The sequence below is a fragment of the Taeniopygia guttata genome, chromosome 21, assembly GCF_048771995.1.
Source record: "Taeniopygia guttata chromosome 21, bTaeGut7.mat, whole genome shotgun sequence".
NCBI lineage: Eukaryota > Metazoa > Chordata > Aves > Passeriformes > Estrildidae > Taeniopygia > Taeniopygia guttata.
Window position 1 is genome coordinate 3,748,344 of NC_133046.1, and position 22,562 is coordinate 3,770,905.

The following is a 22,562-nucleotide window of genomic DNA, read 5'->3' on the forward strand; positions in this document are numbered from 1 at the left end:
AACGAGAGAGATTAGCTTTTACATCACTTTTATTCTTGGAGGTGTGTTCTAATTTCCCTCTGCCCAGCCTGGGGATGTCCTGGTGATGCAAGACATGCTCAGTTAAATTTTCTGTGTTTACCAGCATTTTGCAGACTGGAGGATCTTTCCAGCTAAAACTGATCTCTCATCAGTCAATTTAGGGTGGCTTGCATGCCTGTTGAATGTTATTTGGAGTTCCTTAACCTCAGATAGAATGTGCTAATGGCTCTTATGGCATGTGCAATCCTTTGGGTGCTTCAGAGAGGGAATGACAGCAGCAGTGGGGCACAATGGGGCCATGAGCAAGGTGGCACTGTGTCATTTACAACTCTGTGTACAATGGAGGAGTGCACTGTTCAGGGGACATTGGTGCAGAGCAGAACAGAAAATGACAGGTCAGATCAGGAAAATGGGCTGTTTTATGAGAAGAAATAAAAAGCTTATTTAATCTGGCAAAACCAGGGCTGGGAAGTGATGCACGTGTTCCATCTACAAATGTCAAAGAAATAAAGTGGGGAGGTGAAAATCACGTAAAATGAGGGCTGGCATTGGCACAGGAATGACCAGAACAAGAGTGGCTGCAGGTAAATGCACACTCAAGAGTGTCCCTGGTTGTGTTGGAGTCTTGAGTCTCTGTGCCAGTCAGGTGCCAGCTGCAGGGCTGATGAGGACAGAAGGAGGTGGGATGGCACAACACAGAGGATGCCCATGGTGTTCACACATGGGAGCACTGAGCTTGATGGTCGGGAGCTCTTGGTGCTGCTGAACCTCACAGCAGGGCCATGCTGGGCAGGAAGGGTCCTTTTTCTTCTTACTGTATTTTTGTTGTCCTCTTCAGAATATAATATATTTTTGTTATGTGTTAGGATGGGCTGAAATGTTGAGGTTAAGCCTTGTGGCAGAGTCATTACAGGACCCTAGAAAAGCTCCACCCATTCTGAAGCAGCATCTTACGTAGTCTTGAGACTCTGAACACCACCGTGCTGTGCAAATACCTGTCTGCATTATTCTCCAAACGACTCCATTTCACATGCTGCTGCTGTCATCATGATGAATTGTTTCACATACAGCTTTGGGATGATGACTTCTAAATTTAGGGCTTGGCTTCATGGAGCCTCCCTGGCTGTGGGTGTATGACAAAGAGCAGTTCTGCTCGTGGGTGCCAGCAGCAGAGCTGGATGGCTGGCACTGCCATGTGCTCGTCCCCCTCACACAGCTGAGCTTTGGCTCGTGTTTAAATAAACACTGTGCAGTTGTATAAACGGGGATAACCCATACTTCACTGGCAAGCCCGATCTTGCAAAGTCAGCACCTTCTGCAACTGAAAATGCCTCTTTTTGTGTGTTAAGAGAAAAGAGGATGACGAGGATGATCACAACAAAACACACAACCTGTAGAAAAAAGCACTTTCCTAAAGCTGCCTGTGCCATTGTGCAAGAACAGGTCTTTGGGTGGGTTGCATTGCGCTTGGAAAGTTTTAGTGGCCTGAGAACCCTCCAAATACTTTGTTTCCTTGCACCATTTTTTGTGTGCCTTAAAGTTACCTGACAGGAGTTTTACATTTCAAACTGGGTTTGTGCTGTTGGCAGTATAGTAATGGAATTAATAATTATGTTTTTGTAGAACTAATAATCACATATTAATAGAATTTCCATTTGCACAATGCTTTACAGCTGGTCTGTAATTAATTGGATATCTCAGAGTAGTGGCACCGAGCTGTATCAGAGATGCCAGAGTGAGAGCATTAGAGGAGTGCATCAGTTTTTGGGGGCTGTGTTTCACTCTCGCTTGTTGGAGCAGAACTTTGGTGCAGAACTCACTTCAGGCTGTGCATCTTCCCACTTGCTCATGCTCTTGCTGCTTTTCAGCTTTACCAGTTTTTTCCTTCGTTGTGTGGTTCACTCATTCAGTGTCTGGATGACGCTGAGGATGGTTCCTCTGAGCTCCTTAGTCTGTCATTTTTTAAACTGCACTTGTAGATGTATTTACTGACAAGGTAAACAGCAAAGTTACCAGGCTCCTGTGGAGTGCACCTTCATTTACTTTAGGTAGTAGAACCTGAAGAAGATTGTTTCAGTGGCAGAAAATAAGGCCTCTGCTCCACCAAATGTCACATGGGACCATGCCATGTGCCAAGCCTGGAGTCTGTAGCAGCTCACAGGCAGGGGAGGTGAATGCTGCCACATGCAGCACAGGCAGCAGCCACAGACCAGAGATTCTTTCCCACCCAGGATTTGACTTCTTTCTCCTCTATAGTCACAAAACAGTTTCAGTATTTCGTAAGAAGTCTGTCCACTTAGAAAAAAGTAATTGATACGAGCAATTTCAGCCCCTTTTAATATAACAGATCTCAAGTGTGAAACCTCCTTACTTAATGATCAGCATAAAGTAAAAGTCTTTTTTTAATGTTAGTTCTCAGTTAATTTTACAGTTCGGTTGAAGTGAAAATATCGTTAAACAGGGTAGCATTAAACTTTATACTTACTGGGCCTCCCCTGCTCTGCAAGGGAGAGGTGAGTTGGTGTCTTGACAGTCACAGTCAGACCAGCTTAGCCTGAGTCCATCCTTCTCTTTTCATTGATGTCATTAGAGATACACCTTTTTATTACAAACCCAACTTGCAAGCCAACCTTGACATAAAGCGACGACGTTTTCGTATTATAAAGCAGACGCTGGCATGGCGAAGTGGCATCCCTCATATTAAACAGGTAATGGCTAATTTGTGAGGGGTGCGCGCTGAATTTAAACACCGAAGAGGTTTGAAGGTCACCTGTGCTAAGATGACGTCTGGGTGGCGGTCCGAAGGCTGTGCAGAGGAGGAGGATGAGCGAGCTGCGGGAGGAAGCACCCGCAGCGCCTCAGCAGCGGTTCCCACCCGCCTGCAAGGAGTTTTGAAGGGTACCGGAGCGCGCAGCTTTGTGCTGCTGACAAAGGACGGGATGTGGTTTCAGCTTCTCCTCCCACTGCCTTCCTGTCCTTCCATTAAGTGCGGGTTTGATTGATTCTGTAGTGAGGCAGCAGGAGCGAGCTTCCTTACCCCAGGCAAGGTTCCTAAACCGACACGTTTGCTCTTTTTAAACCCAAACCAGGCTTTAAGCTAGACTGCATCAAAAATGCAACATCGCTGCTGATGAGCTTGGAAAAATAAGGTCAGAGTAGCATTTTTCAATTTAAGAGAGGGTTAATTTAACAAAACTAAAATGAGGAGGGAAACTCTTGTTTGCCTGAACTGCACGAGACACAGTTGTTAGAGAAAGAAATATGAAACATTCTCTGGTAATTTGGGGAAATACAGGGGTTCTGGGAGTCAAAAAGTCCACCTTCAGGAAGGTAGGACCACACAATCCTCTTTACAGAGCCATCATCCATGAGCTCTGCAGTGACCATGGGCTCCTTTCAGGGGCAGGTTTCCTCTGCAGGATTGTCTTTGTATTAGTTTCAGACTCTTTATCCTATTAAATTAAACATATCTTTGAGATTTGTGTGTGGCAGAGAAAAGTTCTGTCAAAAAGGAGCCTCCCAGTCATAAGGGTAAAGAAGTAGCATTTGCTGTTGGTGAATTTGAAGAGACTGAAAGTTTTTAAATGTGTTTGTCTGTGCTCCTGTTGTGGAACTTGGAACCTGTTGGCTGTGGGGTTTGTGACAATTGCGATTCTTGGGCAGTTCCCTCCTCTGAGCTGCCCTTCAGCACATGGGTAGGACCCAGTTTTGGGACTGATTGAGTAGTTTCTCTATGGAATTTGCAGTGTACTGGGACATGGTGGTGGCAGAGCTGCTTATGGTGCCTGGGAGAACAGCCCTGTCCTTCTCCCTGCCTGCTCTCACCTTAACGAGCCGATGTCTTCATTATCCGCCCTGCTGGTAATCTGCTGCTGATGAAGATTAATAGGGAAAATATTTTCTAAACACTTCTGTCTGCGTTTTCATTAATCTGTGCTTGGAAAATTAATCTTGTGGAGTGACCTGCAAAAGGTGTTAATTGCCATTTCAGAGGCGGATTTATCAAAAGTTTGAGGAGGTGCTGCAGCCACTGCACAGCAGTGGCAGGAGTTCCAGAGGGACTGTCCCTGTCCTTCAGACCCCAGAGCTTAATGCAAGTAAAACCAGTTGTTTTCAAAAGCTCTTTGGGGCAAAGTGCAGCCCTGGCTCTGCTGAGGGCTGAGTTCCTATCCTTTCAGGTTCAGCGTGGAGTTAGAGAAGAAGGAATCGGTGAATAATTTAATTAATGTTCATCCTTAATCCTGTATCTTTTTTTTTTTTTTTTTAAGACTGATGAGATAAGGAAGTTTTGAAGGGTTTGTGTTTTTTTTACAGCTACCAATTATGAAATTTGGCATGAGAATGAACCTGTGTGTTACATGAGTGGCTTCGGTGTGATGATGATTTATTGTCCACTTTTCCTTTTGAAAGCCACTTGGTAAATTCCTTGTGATTTGTAAACCTACAGGCAGCGTATTGGATAGAGATTATGGATTGTGTGGCCGAGGGAACAGATTTCAGCCTGCCCGTGGGACTCGTTTCTAATGACAGTTTTGTGGTGTCAGTGGGAGGTTGGGAAGCAAGCAGCCTAGAATTTTCTGTTTTCTTCTGCTTTTCCTTGAATCTTGAACTTAGTTTCAGTAACAACAGAAAATCTTGCTGTTCAGTTTTGTGCTGCAGCCAGTGCTTAGTCTCAGCAAAGCATTTTCTCTTGGCAGTAAACAAGCACATGAGCGTCTGTCTGCACCTTTCCCTCAAATGCTGTACAAAAATGAAACAAACACTTTAAATTGACATATGTCATTGTGAATCTTCTTGTGATTTGTCAGCACTGTGAACCTCTGGACACTGTGAGTTACCCAAGAGAGCACTGGTCTCCTTTTGGGCTGGATTCAGCCAGTGAACATTTTAGAAAGTGTTTCAAGTTTCCATGTATGGGTACAGGTTTTGTAAGACGGGACTCCTTTCAAGGGATGGCATTTCACCATTTCAGTCTTGAAAAAAGCTGAAATAGTAATTTTATGTTCAAATGACATTTCAGTTCTTGCTCAGCACCATTCTGCAGCAGTTCTCTTTCCTGAGCCAGCTGTGTCCTTCTCTGCAGAAGGACAGAGGATTTCCAGGATGCTGTTTCCTACAGGGGCAGGGAACAAGGCTCAGAGCCGCTGTTCCACACCCCAGACACACCCCTGCTGTTTTGAGGGAAAGCCATCTTTTTTGTTGACATCAGCAAAGCTGCACTTCGTACTTGTAGTCAAGCAAAAAATTGTTTGGGTTGAGCAAAATGCTGCTCTGCCATTCCCAGTAAAACACCCGTAAACTGGGAGGATGGAGAGAACAGACCTAATGACTTAAAGCGTGGAATTGTCTCTCACGAGTCTCATGATCTTTTCTAATCACTGTCAGCCTTGAAGAAATGTTGTGAATGCTCTAATTGGCTGTGATGGGGAAGACAGAAGATTCCCTGTACATGAGAAGAGGCGATGTACTAAAAATGATTCAGCGTTCTGTTTTGTCATATAGCTCATCAGCGCTGTCTTGCTTTTATTGAGAAAATACGCAGAAAGCACTTTAGAAGCAAAACTGTTGAATGTACTAGCTAATCACTTGACTTTCATTTGTCAATGCTCTGTGACTGCCAGGTCTCCTTCTCTGTTCACTGCCACCTGAGGCCGTGGGATGGTGGGATCCTGCAGCTGGAGCCAGGCACTGCCCTGCTGCCACCCTCACTCTCCACACATTGACTCCTGGGTGACCTCCAGTGATGCATTTGTGGGAGACTTTTCAACCCTCATGACCTGCTAAAGAACCTGCAGTTCCACTCGTGTCCTTTGTGAGCATTTTCAGCTTCTTAGCTAAAGAGTACAAAAGGTTGGAGGGCGATGTGTGAGATCCCATTAAGATTCATTTGTGTGAAGCCTTGCATCTAATTAATCAGCAAAACCCCCCAGGTCTGTTATTAGATGTTGATGACAAGTCAGTTACAGCAAAAGTAAATCCCTTTGGGTCAGTTTGTGTGCAGGAGAAGTGGCAGTGACATCCAAAGGGGCTGCACCTTCACAGAGGTGTCTGGGCACTGTGGTTGCAGCTGGGGAGCCACAGGAGCAGACAGATCCTCTTTGGACAGCTGTACTTTGAATGCCAGTGATAGAAATCACCATTATTTTACAAGAAGAAAATTTGCTCTTAGCTTGCCATCTCTGTTTCTACCTTCCAAAATGTCTCAGGGCATATGGGAGATATTTGTTTTTGTGTTTAGAGTTGTATTTTCTTTCCCCAGCTGTCTAAGTGACATAACTGTTAAATAGCCCTGAAGAGCTCTTCAGAAGGCAAAGTCCCAGTGATAATGTCACTTCAGGTAAATCCCAGTGATAATGTCACCTCAGGTAGGCACCAGGATGGACTTTGAGGTTCAGACACTGTTCATTTGGAGAGTACCCCCATCTTGTGTATCTTGCCATAAAAGACCTCTTCCAATGTTCATTATCTGTCATGAAAATGAGCTTTCCCTTCTCTGATAAAAAATTAATGCAAGTAAAATGTTGACCTTTCCACTGCTTATTGAACATCAGGAACACTCAGCTGTTTGCTGCTGGTGAGCCTCATTAAATTTTGGTGCCCTAATCTTGAGAAATTACTGCTTTTCTATTTGGGTTTTTGAGACAGAAATGAAATATTGATAAGTTGGTTGTAAGCTGTATAAACTTAGTATTTCTACAACAGCTTGTCTAGAAAGACATTCTTAAATGCCTGCTTACTATAGCTGCTGCCATTGCTTGTGAGCAATAGTGAGGCTGTAAGGATTGTAAATCAGAATGGGAAGATTTAGTATTGGCATACATAATAATTTGGTTTAGGTTGTGTAAATGTTTTTTAATAAAGGGATTCTCTGAAAGGAGGTTTGAAAGTCAGGTCCCTTCTGCGTTTTCTATGCACTCGGATTCAATTATCAGAATTCAGGAGCTACTGAAAACCTTAAGTGGCTTCCTGAAGAGGGAAGGGAAGCTTCCCATATCAGCCTCCACTGGCAGCTCCCTGTGTGGAGCACTCAGCCACTCCACAGCCCTGTGCTCTCTGCTCAGGCTGTGCAGAGCTGCAGTGGAACCATGCCACCTTTGCAAAGAGCCTGAAGTCAGGCATGGACATGTGCTGGTCATTCAGTCACTCCCTGCAGCATCTACTGCTTGTAATTGTAAGCAAGTGGAGTAAAGAGAAGAGGACCCAGAACCTGAGCCCTTTGCAGTGTGGGATGTCTGCAGATAGATCCAGGGCTGATTTTGCCCAAGGGAGGTTGCCAAAAAAAAGATCCCAGCTTTTTGTCCATTCCAGCACAAAATTAATCCAAGATAAAACTGCATGTATAATTAATATCTCCCAAAAGTACTCATAGATATTTATATATTTCCTACAAGTTGGATCTGTTAGACTTGTCCATATTTGCCTGTGTCAGACAGACAGTGAACATGTCAGACAAACGTCCCTCACACGATCTGCCCATGCCCTACATGCCCTGGGACTGTTCCAGATGTGGCTTGTTTCTACTGTGTCTGTAAAATACCATCTCAGCCTGCATTTCCCCAGGGCACTGTCACATTTTTTTCTGGTTCCCCCATGCTGTGATGGGCTTTTTTCTTTCCCAAAAACCAGAATTATACAGATAATAACCAGGTTTCCCACTTGGGCACAGCCTGCCCATCATGGCCTTATTGGAGCCAGCTGGGCTGGAGATGTGGCGCTGCTCTTGTCACAGCCTTTGCTACCTTAGTCAAGTTTCCACCAACACCAGCTCAGTAATCCTTTTTTTTTTTGTGCAAAGTTTCCCCAGATATAAAAGTATTTTGGCCCCAACCTGTCTTCATTAGCTTCTGCCTGATCCATTCAGTCTCAGTCCCCCAGCAGCTGAGGCAACCTACACAGACATTACTGGTTCATACAGCTTTGTATCTGATTTTCCATTGATGTTGTAGAAGACATGATTAAAGCCTTCAAGTAAAGTTGCAGCTAAATCCCTGTTATAGCCCACCCCATTATTTTTTTGTTCTCCTATTAGGATTTTAGGCATTTCTTTGACATTTTTATTGCCAGATTAGGAGGAAAATGGTTGACTTGTTTGCAGTGTTCTCATTATATTGTCTTTCTAACATTTCTAAAAGAGAATAAATATAAAATACTTCTATGTATTGTGTCATATTTCAGTGTGACATTAATACGCTCCACGATTTTCCAGCTCACAGTTCTCACCGTGTGGTGACAGTCAGGAAGCTCTTGCACAGGGTGGTGTGGGGTGCCACGGGCTGAGGAGACTCTAGGGGTTGATGGTGTGTGGGGATTGAGGTATTGCCTGTCCTGTAGGTTGTTGTATCCCTCTGGAGAACCACCTGGGCAGTGTTGGTTTAGAACCAACACTGGAGTGGTGGTTCTGAGTGGAGCCTGAGCAGTCTCTCATGCCAATTTTCCCTCTAATAATTGCTCACTCACATCAGGGATGTTGGGAATGCTCTTCCCTTACCTGAAAGTACGGGAACCTGGCTCTCATCACCCAGATCTGCTCTCAGTGATCCCTTGCCCACAGGTGTCATCAGAGCTCCTGCTGCCCTGTTTGTACCCAGTTCCAAACGGGTCACCTCCCTCCGAGGTGAGTCCCTTTGAGTTTAGGTAGTGGAGGTAAAATATGGGAATCCTTCCCAGTGAGAATTCCCATATCCTGCATACCTGGTTGAGCACAGCCTGCTTGGAGCTGTGTTACAGGGTTTTTTGGGGTTTATCATGTCATTCACAGTATCTGCAAGAGCAGCTATAGGTAGTGCTCACACTGTGTGGCCTCTGCCCTACAAATCAGTGATTTCTGCTCAGCCTTGCTCCTACCCCTCACCTGAAATACCTCCCAGGTCTCCAGAAAACCCTGGAGATTATTCTGGAGTATTCAAGCTAGTGACACAGCCAGGCTGTGAGAGTCTTTGAGGTCCAGGCAAGCGATGGGCAGGACTAAGGGGGAGTGGGATGCTGCAGGATGCCCAGGTGTGTTTTCCTCATCAGCAGCACCCTGCAGGGGTTGTATGAGTGACAGGTTTTGGGTTCAGTTGGAGTGACATGACTAGCAGGGAGTGAGGTGAGTAGTAGGAAGCCTTTTGTGTCAGATCAGGAGGTGGATATTTCATTACTAATTGGCCATGACTGCTGGCCCTAAGAAAATTCTGAGCTCTTGGAAAGCTCATAATCCTGTCAAGGATCCTGTGCACATTCCTGGATCAAGCTGCTCATGAGGGAAAGTGATGATGTTTTCCTCCTACATCTCCCAACTTTGCCCCTATCCAGGCAGCATCCCTCCAGTATGCTTTTCACCCAGGCCAGGGTGATTAAGCACTTAAATTGATTAATCAAATTTCTTGTGATGAGAACTACTGTCATTCATTAATCTGAATGGGATTATAAATAAGAGCTGGCAGAGAAGAGAGACAAACATGTTGACAGATAGACCTGCTGCTTTGAATACAAATCACACCACTGCATCTGGAGGGTCTAAGCTCCTGGCAGCCTCGGGATAGAGCTTCCCTAAAGGTAAAATTAGGCTAAGATTAAAGTATCCCTGTATTAATAAAGAAATATGCATTTATGAAGAGGCAGGCACTGCAGTGGGGGTGTGGGGATGCATACCAATGATCCTGCAGTGGGCTGGGCAATGGGTATTGCTGCCTGTGGAAGCATCAGTCCCCATGTAGGTTGATTTCTGTCGTTAAGCCAATGTCATTAGAGGATTCATTTCTAACAGTGAGAAACTTAAAACCTTGCAATCCTTTCAGAGACTTCAGAACCCCACAAAGGGAAAACAGGCTTTGAAAAAGAACCCATTAAACATTTAAATATTTCATTAAATATTGAACATTTCAAAAATTGCTTTCTAACAGTAGCAAGGGAAACAGAACAATATTTGTTAACAAAAGCCACCAGAAGTGACGAGGCCCTGCAATGCATAGGCTGTGTAACCTCTCTTCCCTTGATCCATCACAGGAGAGCCCTGGGCTCAAGCCTTGGAACTGATACCTGGGTATGGCTGCCAGTGGCATCGAGGGCAGAGGGGGGGTTTGAAATGTGTCAGGGACAGAACTGACATTGGGATTAAACCCAGAATGCCTGCACCAGGCTGAGTGCCTGCACAGCAGGCAGTGCCCAGGGCTGCACAGCGCTCTGCTGTGATGCCACAGCTGAAAAGTGAAGGCTCGGGTTCTCTGAGTTTTGCAGCTGCCTAGCAATGTTAAGAATGTTTTTGGGATCTGCTGTCAGTACCAGGGACTCCTTGCCCAACCTGGCAAACTGTAAGCAATTCCTTAAGTAAAAGGCGAACCTTGCCAGCGGCACGTCTCAGAGATCTGAGCACGTGGTTTTGTGCTTTGCTGAATCAAAGTTACTATTTATGAACGTCAGAGGAAAATCCAAACCTGTCTAATATTTCTGTTTCTCCAAGGTGATGAGTGAGAAAACACGGTTAGCAGCGTTTTGGTTTTGATTTGCAGCAGTAATGGGAAATTTTGGATGCATTCCTGTATTATGACATTCCTTAAGTCAAAACAAGAGCTCTGGCGGCAGCCTCCTGGCCCTGGGGATTCCCCAGGGTTCAGGCGTGGTTTCCCCTCCCTGTTTACTGCTTTGAAAAGCTGAACTGGGGCCAATCTGCACGGGGGAATGTTGAGCATCTCCTGCCGCCTCCCTGCTAGTGGAGTTGTCCCAGCCCCGTGGTTCCTGCCCGGGCTGGGCAGCAGCAGCATTGGGCTTCTCTCTCTGCATCCTGACCCATGGTGGGAGCCACCAGCTGACAGGGAAGAGCCTCATCTGAGCTTTAAATGGGTTTGGAATGTGGCTGTGGCTTCAGCATCCCCATCCTGAAGGAAGGTGATGTGCCTATCCCTCGCAGCCCCCCAAATCACCAGGCTAGCCCAGATACACGGGGCCTTGATGGAAGGCGGGTCAAGAGTTGGGCAAAGATTCAAAAGAGGCTTCAATGCCCCGATGTGGTTGTCCAAGTTGTTTATTCCATGAGATGAAGGGTAAAAGAGAGAGAAGAAGGGACAGGACCTTATCTAGGCTCTGGACAGGGAGGGCTCTCTGGCCCTCTGCCAACCCTATTGGGGCAGGAAGGAGGGGACCATACTTACCAGATCCCAGTCACAGGGGTCCCTGGAAAGGGAAAAAGCATAGCCCAAGCACACTGTAACAGGAAGGATCATCTGTTGCAAGATACCCCAGTCTCAGAAGGTGCTCACTTCAGGTCTGTTTGAGAAGAGAGGTCACACACACACACACACACACACACACACACACAGATTTAAGGTGTTTCCCCACTGGTTGCTAATTCAGTGGTCAAGAAACCCAGTTTTCAGCTGCCTCAATTTTCTAGCTGGGCTCTGCCCTCTCAAAGGGTCAGCTGAGATTTTTCTGGGTGCTGGTTACAGAAACCACAGATGGACAATCACTCCTACACATAAAACAAATGTATCATTACAAATAGTTGACAAATTCCTCTGGTTGTGATTGTATGAAATTCAGAGGGATTGGTTTCAGGAAGATTGGATGGTGTCTCTGCTGGGATATGGAAATGTTATCGAAAAGAATGGGATAGCAGTGGTACTTGTAAGAACAGATCATGGAGATGTCTGTGACAAAATCAAAGAATAATTCTATATACCATGATAGGGATGGGAGAGTGGGGTTTGTCATTGCATTTTGACTGCATCCCCAAAAGACAGGTTGCTGCATTGAAGGATACTCATCTGAGCACTCACAGGCTGCTCTTCCAGTTTCCCTTCCATGCCTGTGAATCCATATGTGCTGCTGCACGGCTGCTGCTCCTTTGCAGTGTGTGCTGGTTACAGCAGGCAAAGGTGAGAGCAGAGCGTGGTTGGGCTCAGGTACAGCCACTGCTTCAGGAGGCCTGTACCCTGTCATCAGGATGATGAGAGGAATGAAGCCAGCGCCTCTCTTGGCTTTCCATGGAGGTTTGATCCATGGCAGCAGAGCTGCTGCTGCCAGCAGTGTGCTGCTCCCTCATGGAAATTGGTGAGGAAGCTCTGAAATGGTCAGTAATTACAGAGGGAGATCCCAGCAGCACGGGGATGTACCAGGGAGCTGATCAGCTGCTGGGCTGAGAATGTGTTGCCCAATCCCACCACGGAGCCAGGAGCAGAGGGCACAGTCCTATTCCACCAGTAACCTGCACAGATCCTGCTCCTGGTGTCCAGAGGCTGCTGGGATGTTGAAAGCTGAAGCCTTACCACCAGAAAATTGCTCAAGTATATTTTAATAATGTACAGCCATAGGTCTTACGTGATTTGTTCTCTAAAGATTGATTTAGCTTCTTATTAAGGGAATTGGGAATTCAGTGTGAAAATCTGAACAAAATCTAGGCGGTTTTTAGGGTTTTTAAAATATCCACTAGTGTAACTCACCAGGGAGAAGAATTTCAAAGCCTGTCCAACCCTATCTTGAATTTTTGATTCTCTTGCTTTCTTATTTCCATTCCCAAGGTATGCTTGTTAAGAAAGAACACCTCAGCGTTATTGCATTATTTTTAAATAAGCCACAATCACTTTAAGGAGCTCAGGATAAAAAAAATCCACTAATAATTTGATTTTATATTCCTCACCCCCTTTCTTCCAGTTTTCAGAAGTTTGGTAATGCCAAATGTGCACTGCATACAAATGGCAGGGCGGGCAGCTGTAATTGCACGCTCTCCCCTGCTACCCAGAGAAGGCCTTTCCTCTTTAATTACCCCTGGAATTGTGAAGGGCTGAGCTGCAGCAGAGCTGGCAGGGCCAGACCCTCCAGCAGCAGTGTGGGGGTGCTCAGAAGGTGCCTTAGCTGGTTCCTGGGGCAGTGTGGGGGTCTCATCCCAGGGAGGGATCCCCCACGCTGGCAGGACACGGTGTGTGCTCAGGGCATCCTTGGCCACACACACTCAGGGGCATCTCCAGGGACAGGGACACACTCCCTGACGGGTGATGGGACCATGGGCAGCCAGCAGCAGGGCACAGTGCTCCCACAGCCGGGTGTCCCTCTGCTGCTGCTGCTGCTGCTCAGGGCTCCTCTGGGGCCAGGCTGATGCCAGCCACTGCTGGGTTCTCCACACAGCAGTCAATGAGCTGCTGAGGGGGTGTTCCTCCTCAGACTGCTCAGAAATGCCTTTTCTCTTCTCCTGGAGATTTTGTAAACTTAAAAGAGAATCATGAAAAAAAAAATGTTCTCCTCTGTCCAGCCCATTAATTCAGCCTGCTCAGGACAGAATTAACCTTGGCAAGCCTTGCAGAGGAGAGAGTCGTTCTAACCTTAAAAATCTGCTGATTAAAGCTGGTTTCTGGAATTCGATTTCACTTAATGCATTGGCTGAGTGCCCAGCCTGGCATTAACATCTCCACAGACACACAGGCCTCTGCAGCTTTTACCTTCCCACTAAAAAATAATTAAAAAAAAATAAAAGAAAACACAGCTAATGAAACCCCCTTTGCCTGTTTTGAGCAAGAATTCATTTTAAAGACTGCTTTAGCTAAAGGTATTACTTCTGCCCTGGTTGTCTGTCTGCTCTGGCTAGGCAGGGTGGTAATTCCACTCTCCTCATTAGTTGCAGAGAGGTAACTCAGCAGCCCTGGGCCATCCCGGGACCAAAGGCAGGGGTCAGCATATCCAAGTGTAGGAATATCCTACACCCACCTCCCCACAACCCCCATGTGCTGAGCTGCAGATTTTGTGTCGCCCACAGCGCTTAACCCATTAATCTTGAAAATCCTCCAAAACAATGACACAGAGATTTCCTAGGTTTCTATTTATATCCTCAACTTTTTCCTTACGCAAAAATTAATGTGGTTTTTATTGCTGTCATCACTCATTTTGCCTGCACTCGGCGTGCTGGGCTCCCAGGGTCTGTGTCACCCCTGCAGTGTTTCTCTGCTGCTGTGGTACCTCTCCGTGCCTGTGGGGACAGTCCCTGCTGTCCCTTCAAGGCCAGGAGATTGCTCAGTGTGTGGGTCTCCTTCATCCCAGCTGCCCAGGTTAGGACATCCAGCCTCAAAACATCCATCCAGACTCAGATTCTCATGTCCTGCTGCCATGGGATTTAAAAAAAAAAAAAAAAAAAAAAAAAGCAAAGGAAAATTTAAGAAATCCCTTCTGCGTTCTGTGTGCTTTTTGAATTCTGTGAGCTGTTAGGAATTTTTTAATGGTTTGCTGAAATGTTGAGAACCAGTTTCATGAAGGTGGGAGGCTTTTGTGTGATTCATTATTGACAGCTCCAGAATGATCTGCGAGACAGCTCTGGAGAGGGAGGGCAGCGCTCCTGCCTGCTGTGCACCGTGAGCTGCACAGAGCCCAGTGCTGGGTTTTGTTTTAATCAGGGCAAAGTTTCGATCGACTCCACAGCAAATTGGGGTGGGAAGCAAGTCAGGGTGCTGGAATAGATTGATACATCTCTCACAAGGTGCTGTGGATGTCCCTGGCTGCTGTGAAAGCTGCTCCAGACCAGCTTTCCCATCCTCACAGGGCAGCAGGATGGGCAGGGAGATGCTGCACCTCTCAAGCTGCTTTCTGGAGTGGGGGGACCAGCTCTGAGTCAGCAGAAGTGAACACTGCAAACCTTTCCATGCAGCCCCCAGTGCTGTGTGCAGGAGTCACTGTCAGGGCAGCTGTTCCCCAGCCCTCGGGAGGGATTTAAATGTTAAGCTTTTCTTTGGATTATTTTCTGCAGGGCTTTTTTCCTCCCTGCATTTCAGTGTGTAGAATGTACCCTTGACACATTTTAAAAACATTATTAATCTTTGTCATTTGTGTTTTAAAAATAACTCGGTGATAGCAGCCAGTCCTTAAATCCTGTTTAATTCAGGCTGACCTTGTGAGTGGTGATCCTGGGGAGGGGGGACTGCTGCATCCTCCCATGTGCTCACTGAGTGCTCATGTCCAGCAGCACGGGCACCCCTCTGCGCTCGGGATATTTGCAATTAAAACCAGTTCTGTGGGTTTGGCTTGGCACTGGGCTTGGTTTCCAACCAAAAAAGTTCTAACATACTGGAAATGTGGGGGTTTTATTCCTGCAGAAAGAATTCCTCGGCCTTGCTGATTTCAGTTAATCAGAGAAGCAGAATTCATTAAAAAACCTGCTAAAAATACAAAAAAAAAAAAAGAAAAAAAAAAGAAAAAAAAAAAGAAACAAATGATATTTTGGCATTTTGCTGTCTAAAATAATCTGACAGCAATTTTTTTCAGTTTACAAACACAACATTTTCAGTTGAAATACCCAGGAGATAAGCCATGGGAAAAGAGATGAACGTGTTGTATTTGCCAAAAAATAAAAATACCATGGAGCAAAGATTCAAAGGCAGCCCCCAGACCAGCCCTTATGAGCACCACGGGAGCCCCTGTTGGCTCTGGCCACCCTTGGATGGAGGTAGAATGGCAGGGACTGTTTGGGATGGGCTTCTGTGACCTGTAGCAAAGCTTACAGTGCTTACACCAGGGTGCCACAGTGCTGTGCTGTGTATCACCAGCCCCAGACCCAGGGCAGAACAGTGTCCTCCATCTGTGGGTCACGCTGCTGCCCCATCCCCAGCACGGCTCTTGGGATGGTTCTTCCACTAACCTGACTCTGCTTTCTCTCTTTTTGTGTCCCCAGTGCCTGTATGGCTGCTATGTCCATTCTTCCATCATCCCCACGTTTCACAGAAGGTGCTACTGGCTTCTGCAGGTAGGATGACAACGAGTTCTCTCTCTGGGGTCACCTGGGCAAGCTGCTGCAGCCACGTTCAGCTGCTGCTGGCGGGGAGTCAGCATCCTGTGTTTTACTGTCTGGGGATTGTGTTTGTCTGAAAGGGAATTGGGTCTTCTTAGTTGTATGTTTCTGTTTGGAGGGATTATACATTTTCTCTAGCAATATGCAGCTGATGCCAGCTCATATGTTCTCTAAACATGGAGTTGGCTCAAGTGAGACTTTCTGGAGGTTTATGGTTGTGTAGTTCCATCCTGAGGTAAGGCAAGAGCCAGAGAAGTGAATGCTGCACAGGCATCCTGTGGTGTGGGAGAGATAGCAGCCCTGGGCTGTGCTTGACTTTGAGCAGAACCCAGGGGCCGTGTTTGAATTTGGGGTGAACCTTGGAGCTGGCCCTGCAGTGGATCTGCTTTCCTCCAGTGGCATATTTAGTTTCCAGGGAGTATTTGAAGTCACTCAATGATTTTTCTTCTGGCTGTTGTGGGAACAGCAAAATCCCAGGAGGAGTCAAGCCAGATTTTCCTCTTATTTACACAGGGTTTGGGCAGCTCCCCTGGGGCTGTGGGGCTGTGCAAAGGATCTCATGTGGGAGTTTGCCTGGGAGGTGTTTGCTGACCCCACCTTTGTGGAGCTGTTCACATTCTTGACTGGTTACCATGGTATACAAAGTGGAAGTAATTTGTTTTCTTTCATTATGAAATGGCACTTGACACATACTGTAAAAATATTGTTTTAAAGATTAAGCTCCCATGGTCCTGAAAACAAACAAGTGTGAGGAAAGTGACATCTGTTTCTAGAAGCAAATGGAAAATAATTCCTGTTTCTCCCTGGTTTTGCAATTGCACTTCCATATTAAAAAAGAAGGCACTGCTGTTGTCATTGGGGCAGGACAGACCCCCACAACCCACAGAGGATGTGCCCACACCATGGACATAATCAAAGGAAATGCACACCATATGTCACCCTCCTCTGTGGTATCTGTGTTTTCTCAGCTCCATTTGCATCTGTGGCATAAATGCTGTGTGTAAGGCAAAAGGAGATGCTTGGCTGCAGTGGTGGGAGCAGCACTGCACCTTGCAGAGGAGAATTGTGGCTCCTCTGAAAACACAGCGTGACTGCATCGATCCTGTTCTCTTACGGCTGCCCAGGCTGTGCTTGTCCTCCTCGAGAGCTCCTGGCCCCATAGGTCACCTCTCTTCTCTTCGTTTTTGAGCTTTGTATTACTTTTTCTCGTTGTGGCGTGCTCCCTGGAAGTGCTGCTGGCCCTGGCTGCTGTGGCACTTAGCCAGCATCTCCCTGATGAGTTGCACTGCAGCACTGTAGGATCTCTGAGCTGTTCCCCAGGGTCTGGCTCTTCACGTTCACAGGGTGTGCATCAATGTTTAGTCATTTTCTTTGCTCTGGTAATCACTTTTTTTTTCAAGAGGATGGGAAGTACATTTCTTAGAAGCCTATTTATAAAAAGTGCTGCAGGACATCTCGCTGTGGCTGTGGTAGACTGGTATTCCTCACCAAGGACATGCTGTGCCTTCGCTGTGGGAGGAAGAGGGGTCTGTGATTCATGGCAGCATCTCCAGGCATAAACGGGCACCCTTCAGTCATGCGCTCAAGGTTATGCAGAGAGGAGCTGGCCAAGAATAGATGACACTTCCCTATCGTCTGCACAGTGCTTGTGTTCAGCTCCGTGGTGAATTCGGGAGCAGTGACACCAGAGAGACAGAAGGTGTTTTGTGCATCTCCTTCAGAAGCTTTCACTTCAACAGCCCTGGTAAATGAGTTGGATATTCAAAAATAGGGATAGCCAGGGCAATGTGTAACATCAATCTCCAGCAGTATGTTTGGCTTTATAGTTCACCAAGGTACATGGGTGACTTTCCCTTTTTTTGGGGGGACATTCAGCTCCTTCCTGGGACTCTCTCTGTGCTCTCTCTGTGCAGTGTCTGTTCAATGGGGAGTAAATACAATTAATCTGCAATGCCGTCTGTGTTTTATGGGATGATCTTCCTTCAAATCCTACTGTCAGGTTAGATATCGATTAAAAATCCCCCCACAAATGTTCTTGATCTTTTCTGCCTCACATTTTCAGTGTAAAGGCCAGGACTCAAACCAGCCACAGGGACTCACAGCCTTTCTCATGCATTAACACAGTGCCATAGCCATTAATTATATGGTGATATCCAATTTCTTAAACAACTGTGTGTTGTCATTTATGACTGACATGATGTGCCTGCTCCCTGCAGACTGGTCAGAGGGATGAGAAATGAGAGCAAATCATCTGGAGCTGCATGATTCAGTTTTCTGGGTCTCTGCTGGAAGTTCTTAGGCTGTTGGCAGAGACCATGGTGCTGGTGGCTGTGGCTGGGGTCTGCTGCATGGGGCCTCCACCTCCTCTCTCTTCTGAAGGGGTTTCACATTTTTGAGACATTTCAAGCTTTCTTGATAACGGTTTTTAAGTGCTGCCTTACCCCAAAGACCTTTAATATTTATAATAGATGCTGTAATTGCCAAGCCAGCATTGACATGTTCCTGCTGGACATGGTCCAGACCTGGGCACTGGCAGCCTCTTGCATGGATGCTCTCTTGGCCACTCACTCTTGGGCCTGAATGAAGAAAGCATGCCCAAGGTGGTGGTTTCCTACATTTGGTTCCAATATTTTTCTTTAGATTATCTGATATCTAGAAATAAGAGATCGTGCTGAGTGGCACAGGCAGATAAGAAGACGGAGATGAGGACACAGATGGCTTCTTCACAGGTTGCTGGGAAAGACACCTCAGTAGAACTTCAGTTTTTTATTGTTTTACATTATCTGTTCACTTTTGAGAAGATGCAGAGCCCTGGCTGTCCACAGTTCACTGAGCATGCAGCTCAGAAACCTTTTCTGAGATGGGGGTGATGGCAGGTCCCAGCCTCCTGCAGAGGCTGTGGCACAGCTGTGGCTCTGAGTGCATTGGTTTGTCACTGGCAGGACTCAGCCTGCCCATGTTAGACTTTCAGCATAGTACCAGATTTTGTGTCATTGGAAAAAGAAGAAGAAAACCCCCTGTTTGTGCTTGTACTGACTAATGGGGGGGAAATGTGGATTCTCAGACATGGATGATTTTCAAACATTGGCACAGCTGAGTGGGGAGATGCAGCGTTCCCTTCTGTGTGTTGGAAATTGGCACCCCAGGAACTGAAAATTAACCTGGCTGCCAGGCTTCTGGGAGGGCTGCTGCTTGCCAGGGTTACAGAGGCAGGCTTTCCTTCACCCTTGGACTGTGATGGGCTCCTTGCTCAGTCCCACCCCTGTGCTGCACAGCTGGAGCTGCTGAGCTCATTAGGTGCTCATTGTGTTCCACCTGTGGCAGATACTGATGTCTCCTTTAGTGTTCAGGTGCTATGGGGATGGGAGGAAATACATATTTTAAGAGTGTTGCCCTTTTTCTTAATTAAGAAGTACATAAACTGTGCTATAGGATCATGCTAAAAACTTGTAAATTTAGACCTCTTGGCCAGTCGAGCAAATTAAGACTAACAAGCCTTGGAGAGAGGTGGCAGAGAGCTGTTTCACATTGCACATGTGTTAGCTGCTCGCTGAATAATTCAGAACTGGTGCAGAAGAGTGTCAGTGGCACTGTTCTGGCAGGTGAGCCAAGGAAGCAGAGTAGGATGCAGGCTGAGCTAGGCAGGCACAGGGACACACCAGAGCTCCACAGAGCCCTGTTGTAAATCCAGTGTTTGCAATAATTGCTGAAATGTGATAATCCAGTTCTCTGGGAGCCTAGGGGAAAACTGCATTTCATCTTTATTGCTCCCACACTCACAGGATGCTCCCAGCAGCCATGGAAGTCATGGAATACTTTTCTGTAGGGTAGGAAATGGCAGGAGAAGGTCAGGGACATCTGCAGTCATGCCAGGTGTAATATCCAGGCAGGATGTCTGTCACAGAAGGAGCAAGTGGGAGATGCTGAGGGGGCACTGGTGGTGGGCAGTATTTGGGTAGTGGTCTTTAATTACTGTTCCTGCAGTTCTGTGTGCACCAGCTGTGCCTTGCAGAGAATGTGTAAGCACTGATTGAATGTCAGAGGCTTTTGCAATATTCTCTCTATAGTCTGTTGTTTCCTGAATTCTTCTCTCTGATACACTTGAATATTCAGCAGTTTGTTACCATGAATGTCTGCATTGATGCTTGATGCCCCCTGAGTGTGTTCCTTTCCTAAAATACATCTTGTCTGAAAGCAGTGGGCAGAAAATATCAAGACCTAAAACTCATTTAAAATGTTCTACATGACATCTGTCACTGTCCTGCATAAATTTAGTGTTTGTTCTATATTTTTTTTGCCTTGGTTTTCCATTATGCCCTAAACAATAGGAAGCCATTCCCATTTATTGTTGATACACCCCGTCAGAGGAGCATTTCCCTCTCTGATCACTTGTGCTGTGCTGTGTCAGCATCATCTCCTGCGTCCCTGGCTGGATCAGCGACAGACAGCTTGAGGATTTGGGGCTTTTTCAACATAAATTGGAAGCATTACAATCTCATAAAATTTCTCAAGACTTTTGCTTAGTAATGGGTTTTTATTTTTCATTTGGGTGAAATAAAAGTGGCTGGGCAATAAAGCACAGAGAATGCTGTGCTGCACATGGGCACTTAGCTGGGTCCTGTGTGTTGGGGAGCAGGGTGTGAGCAAGGCACAATGCCTGTGCATTTTTGTTAACGGGATTATAAACTGGTTTATAATTGCTGCTATAATTTATTATTGCTGCTATGCTGGCACCTGCTCCCAAAGTGTGTTTTAGCCTGTGTGATGAAATTAAGTGGTATAGAAGTACAGCAGAGCATGGTCTGTGGTACCAAGCCACCTCCAGTGTGGCTGCACGTCCCAAGCATGGTCAGGATACAGGTGGGTGTTCACAGAGCAGACTTGTGGCTCCTGTTCCCAGTGCCCTGCCTGCATGTGGAGCTCTGCTGGAGAGGAGACTGTGTGTGGGGAGCCCAAACAGCAGTTCCAGGAGAGCAGGATGGTCCTCTGTGTTGATTTAGCTCTGAGCTGCAGCAGTCAGTCCTCTTGCGTTAATCACTTGGCACAAGCATTTTCAGAGGATGGGGAAGTTGTGGATAACCTTTTCGTGCTTCCTTAACATGCCTTTGACTTGATCTCTCTGAAGGATGCTTTCTTCTTTCCCTCCTTTCATCTTCTCACCAGTTCTCCTGAAGGCACTGTGCTTGTTGCTGTGTCCCTGCTGCTGTGCAGTCACTGGAACAACTATGTCTCAAGATTTCCCATCATGTTTTTCAGGGTTCATTAAAGATCTGAAATACTCATGGAATTGGTGGAGCTGTGCAAAAATTATTGCTCAGTCCAACTGAAATTCCAAGGGTTCTATGAACTCTTTTGTAATAATTTCCAGTTTCATTATTTTGATTTTTTTTTTTTTTTTGGTCACATGCCTAACATACTGACTCTTGAAAGAGAATTTCAGAGAAACCATGTAAGGGAAGCAAAGGGTTCTGTGCATCATGCTCCCAACCACCCTGTGGGGTGTCACAGAGAGCACAGCTTGTGTGCTGCTGGAGGAAGGACAAACCCTGGGGCACTGTTTGTTGGGACAGCCATGAGCATTTGCAGCCATCCTCTCACACAAGATGGCGAAAATAAATCAGGATGTTGCTTCCATGAGAAACATTTTCCATGACAGAAATCTACAGTAGATAACACTGAGCTGTGGCTTGGGCTGGGCTGTGCCTGGATCTGCCTGGATCCCAAAGACTCTGCAGGGTGGGTGAAGTGGGGCTGCGAGAGCAGCAGCACGAACCCTCTGCTGATGTTCCAGTGAAGGGGAGGCAAAGAGGATTACAAATGAACTGGTGTGTCAAAGGCTGGAAATGTTTTAGCAGGAGTGCTTTATCTTTTGTAATGTTTTTATAAATTATTTATTAACACACTTGCTGCATTTTCCTGAGAAATTGGGTGGAAGAGCAGAATGTATAGACGACAGACTATATTCCAGAAGAAAGACGCCTGTGATTAAAAAACAATTTCCAACCCTTTCAAACACATAACTTTATTTTAGACAAGCAGGCTTCTATTTTTGTACCGCTCTCCACCATTTTAAAGAAAATCCCGGATTCGTTCCCTGGATATATGAGGAGACTGACGTTAATGCAAGCACACTAAAAAGCAGTCAGAGTGCTTTAGTTGTTGCTTAAATAATCTGTTGTCATTTATAGAAGGGATGCATTTCCTAAACTGCTGGGGGATGTGCCTGGGTTGCTGATTGAGACAAGTTCTGGCAGGGGCGACAGAGGAAAGGCCAAAACATGTCCAGCTCCCATGTTTGGTGCTTTCAGCTCTTGGTGGAAATAATGCCCCATTTGCCCTGGATGCTTGACCCAGGGGAGGGAAAGCATTAGCTCTGTCCCTCCCTGTGGCCTGCAGCCCTATCATGCACCATGGTGTGGTTGAGGGGCAGCCACAGAGGTTCTTCTTGTGCCTCATCCAGCAGCTCAGCGTGAACAGGAGCTCCTGCCTTACCTAAAACGAGTTTTGCCCCTGTGGCTGCAAAGGGACTCCACAGCAGGGGTGGGTCAGGGGCCTTGTGAGAAGGCTGCTGTCAGTGGGGAACATCAGCATCTCATCAGGGACACCGAGAAGTGACACCACTGGAAGCAGGATTGCTTTTGCTTCAGCGCCCACCCCTCTGTTCTCCTGGGAAGACCCCACAGAGTGGGACTGTCATCCCTGTGATCCTGCTCTGCTGTCACCGAGACATCCTCGCAGCAGGAATCAGCAGCACAACTCAGCTGGAAATGAAATCAAACCACAGGCTCCAAGACAC

The 22,562-nt window shown here is 46.4% G+C and overlaps 1 protein-coding gene across 10 annotated transcripts in view; it reads left to right on the plus strand.

Annotated features, from left to right (window-relative positions):
• Positions 1–22,562, plus strand: part of CAMTA1 (calmodulin binding transcription activator 1) — a 223,662-nt gene that overhangs the window by 97,608 nt on the left and 103,492 nt on the right. For all 10 annotated transcript variants that reach the window (XR_012051660.1, XM_030289466.4, XM_030289472.4 and 7 more), the window contains exon 5: positions 15,650–15,721. Coding sequence is in view for 9 of the 10 variants with exons in the window: in XM_030289466.4 (XP_030145326.1) it covers positions 15,650–15,721 (72 nt within the window). In the remaining variant the exon portion in view is untranslated. The remainder of the gene's footprint in view (positions 1–15,649; positions 15,722–22,562) is intronic.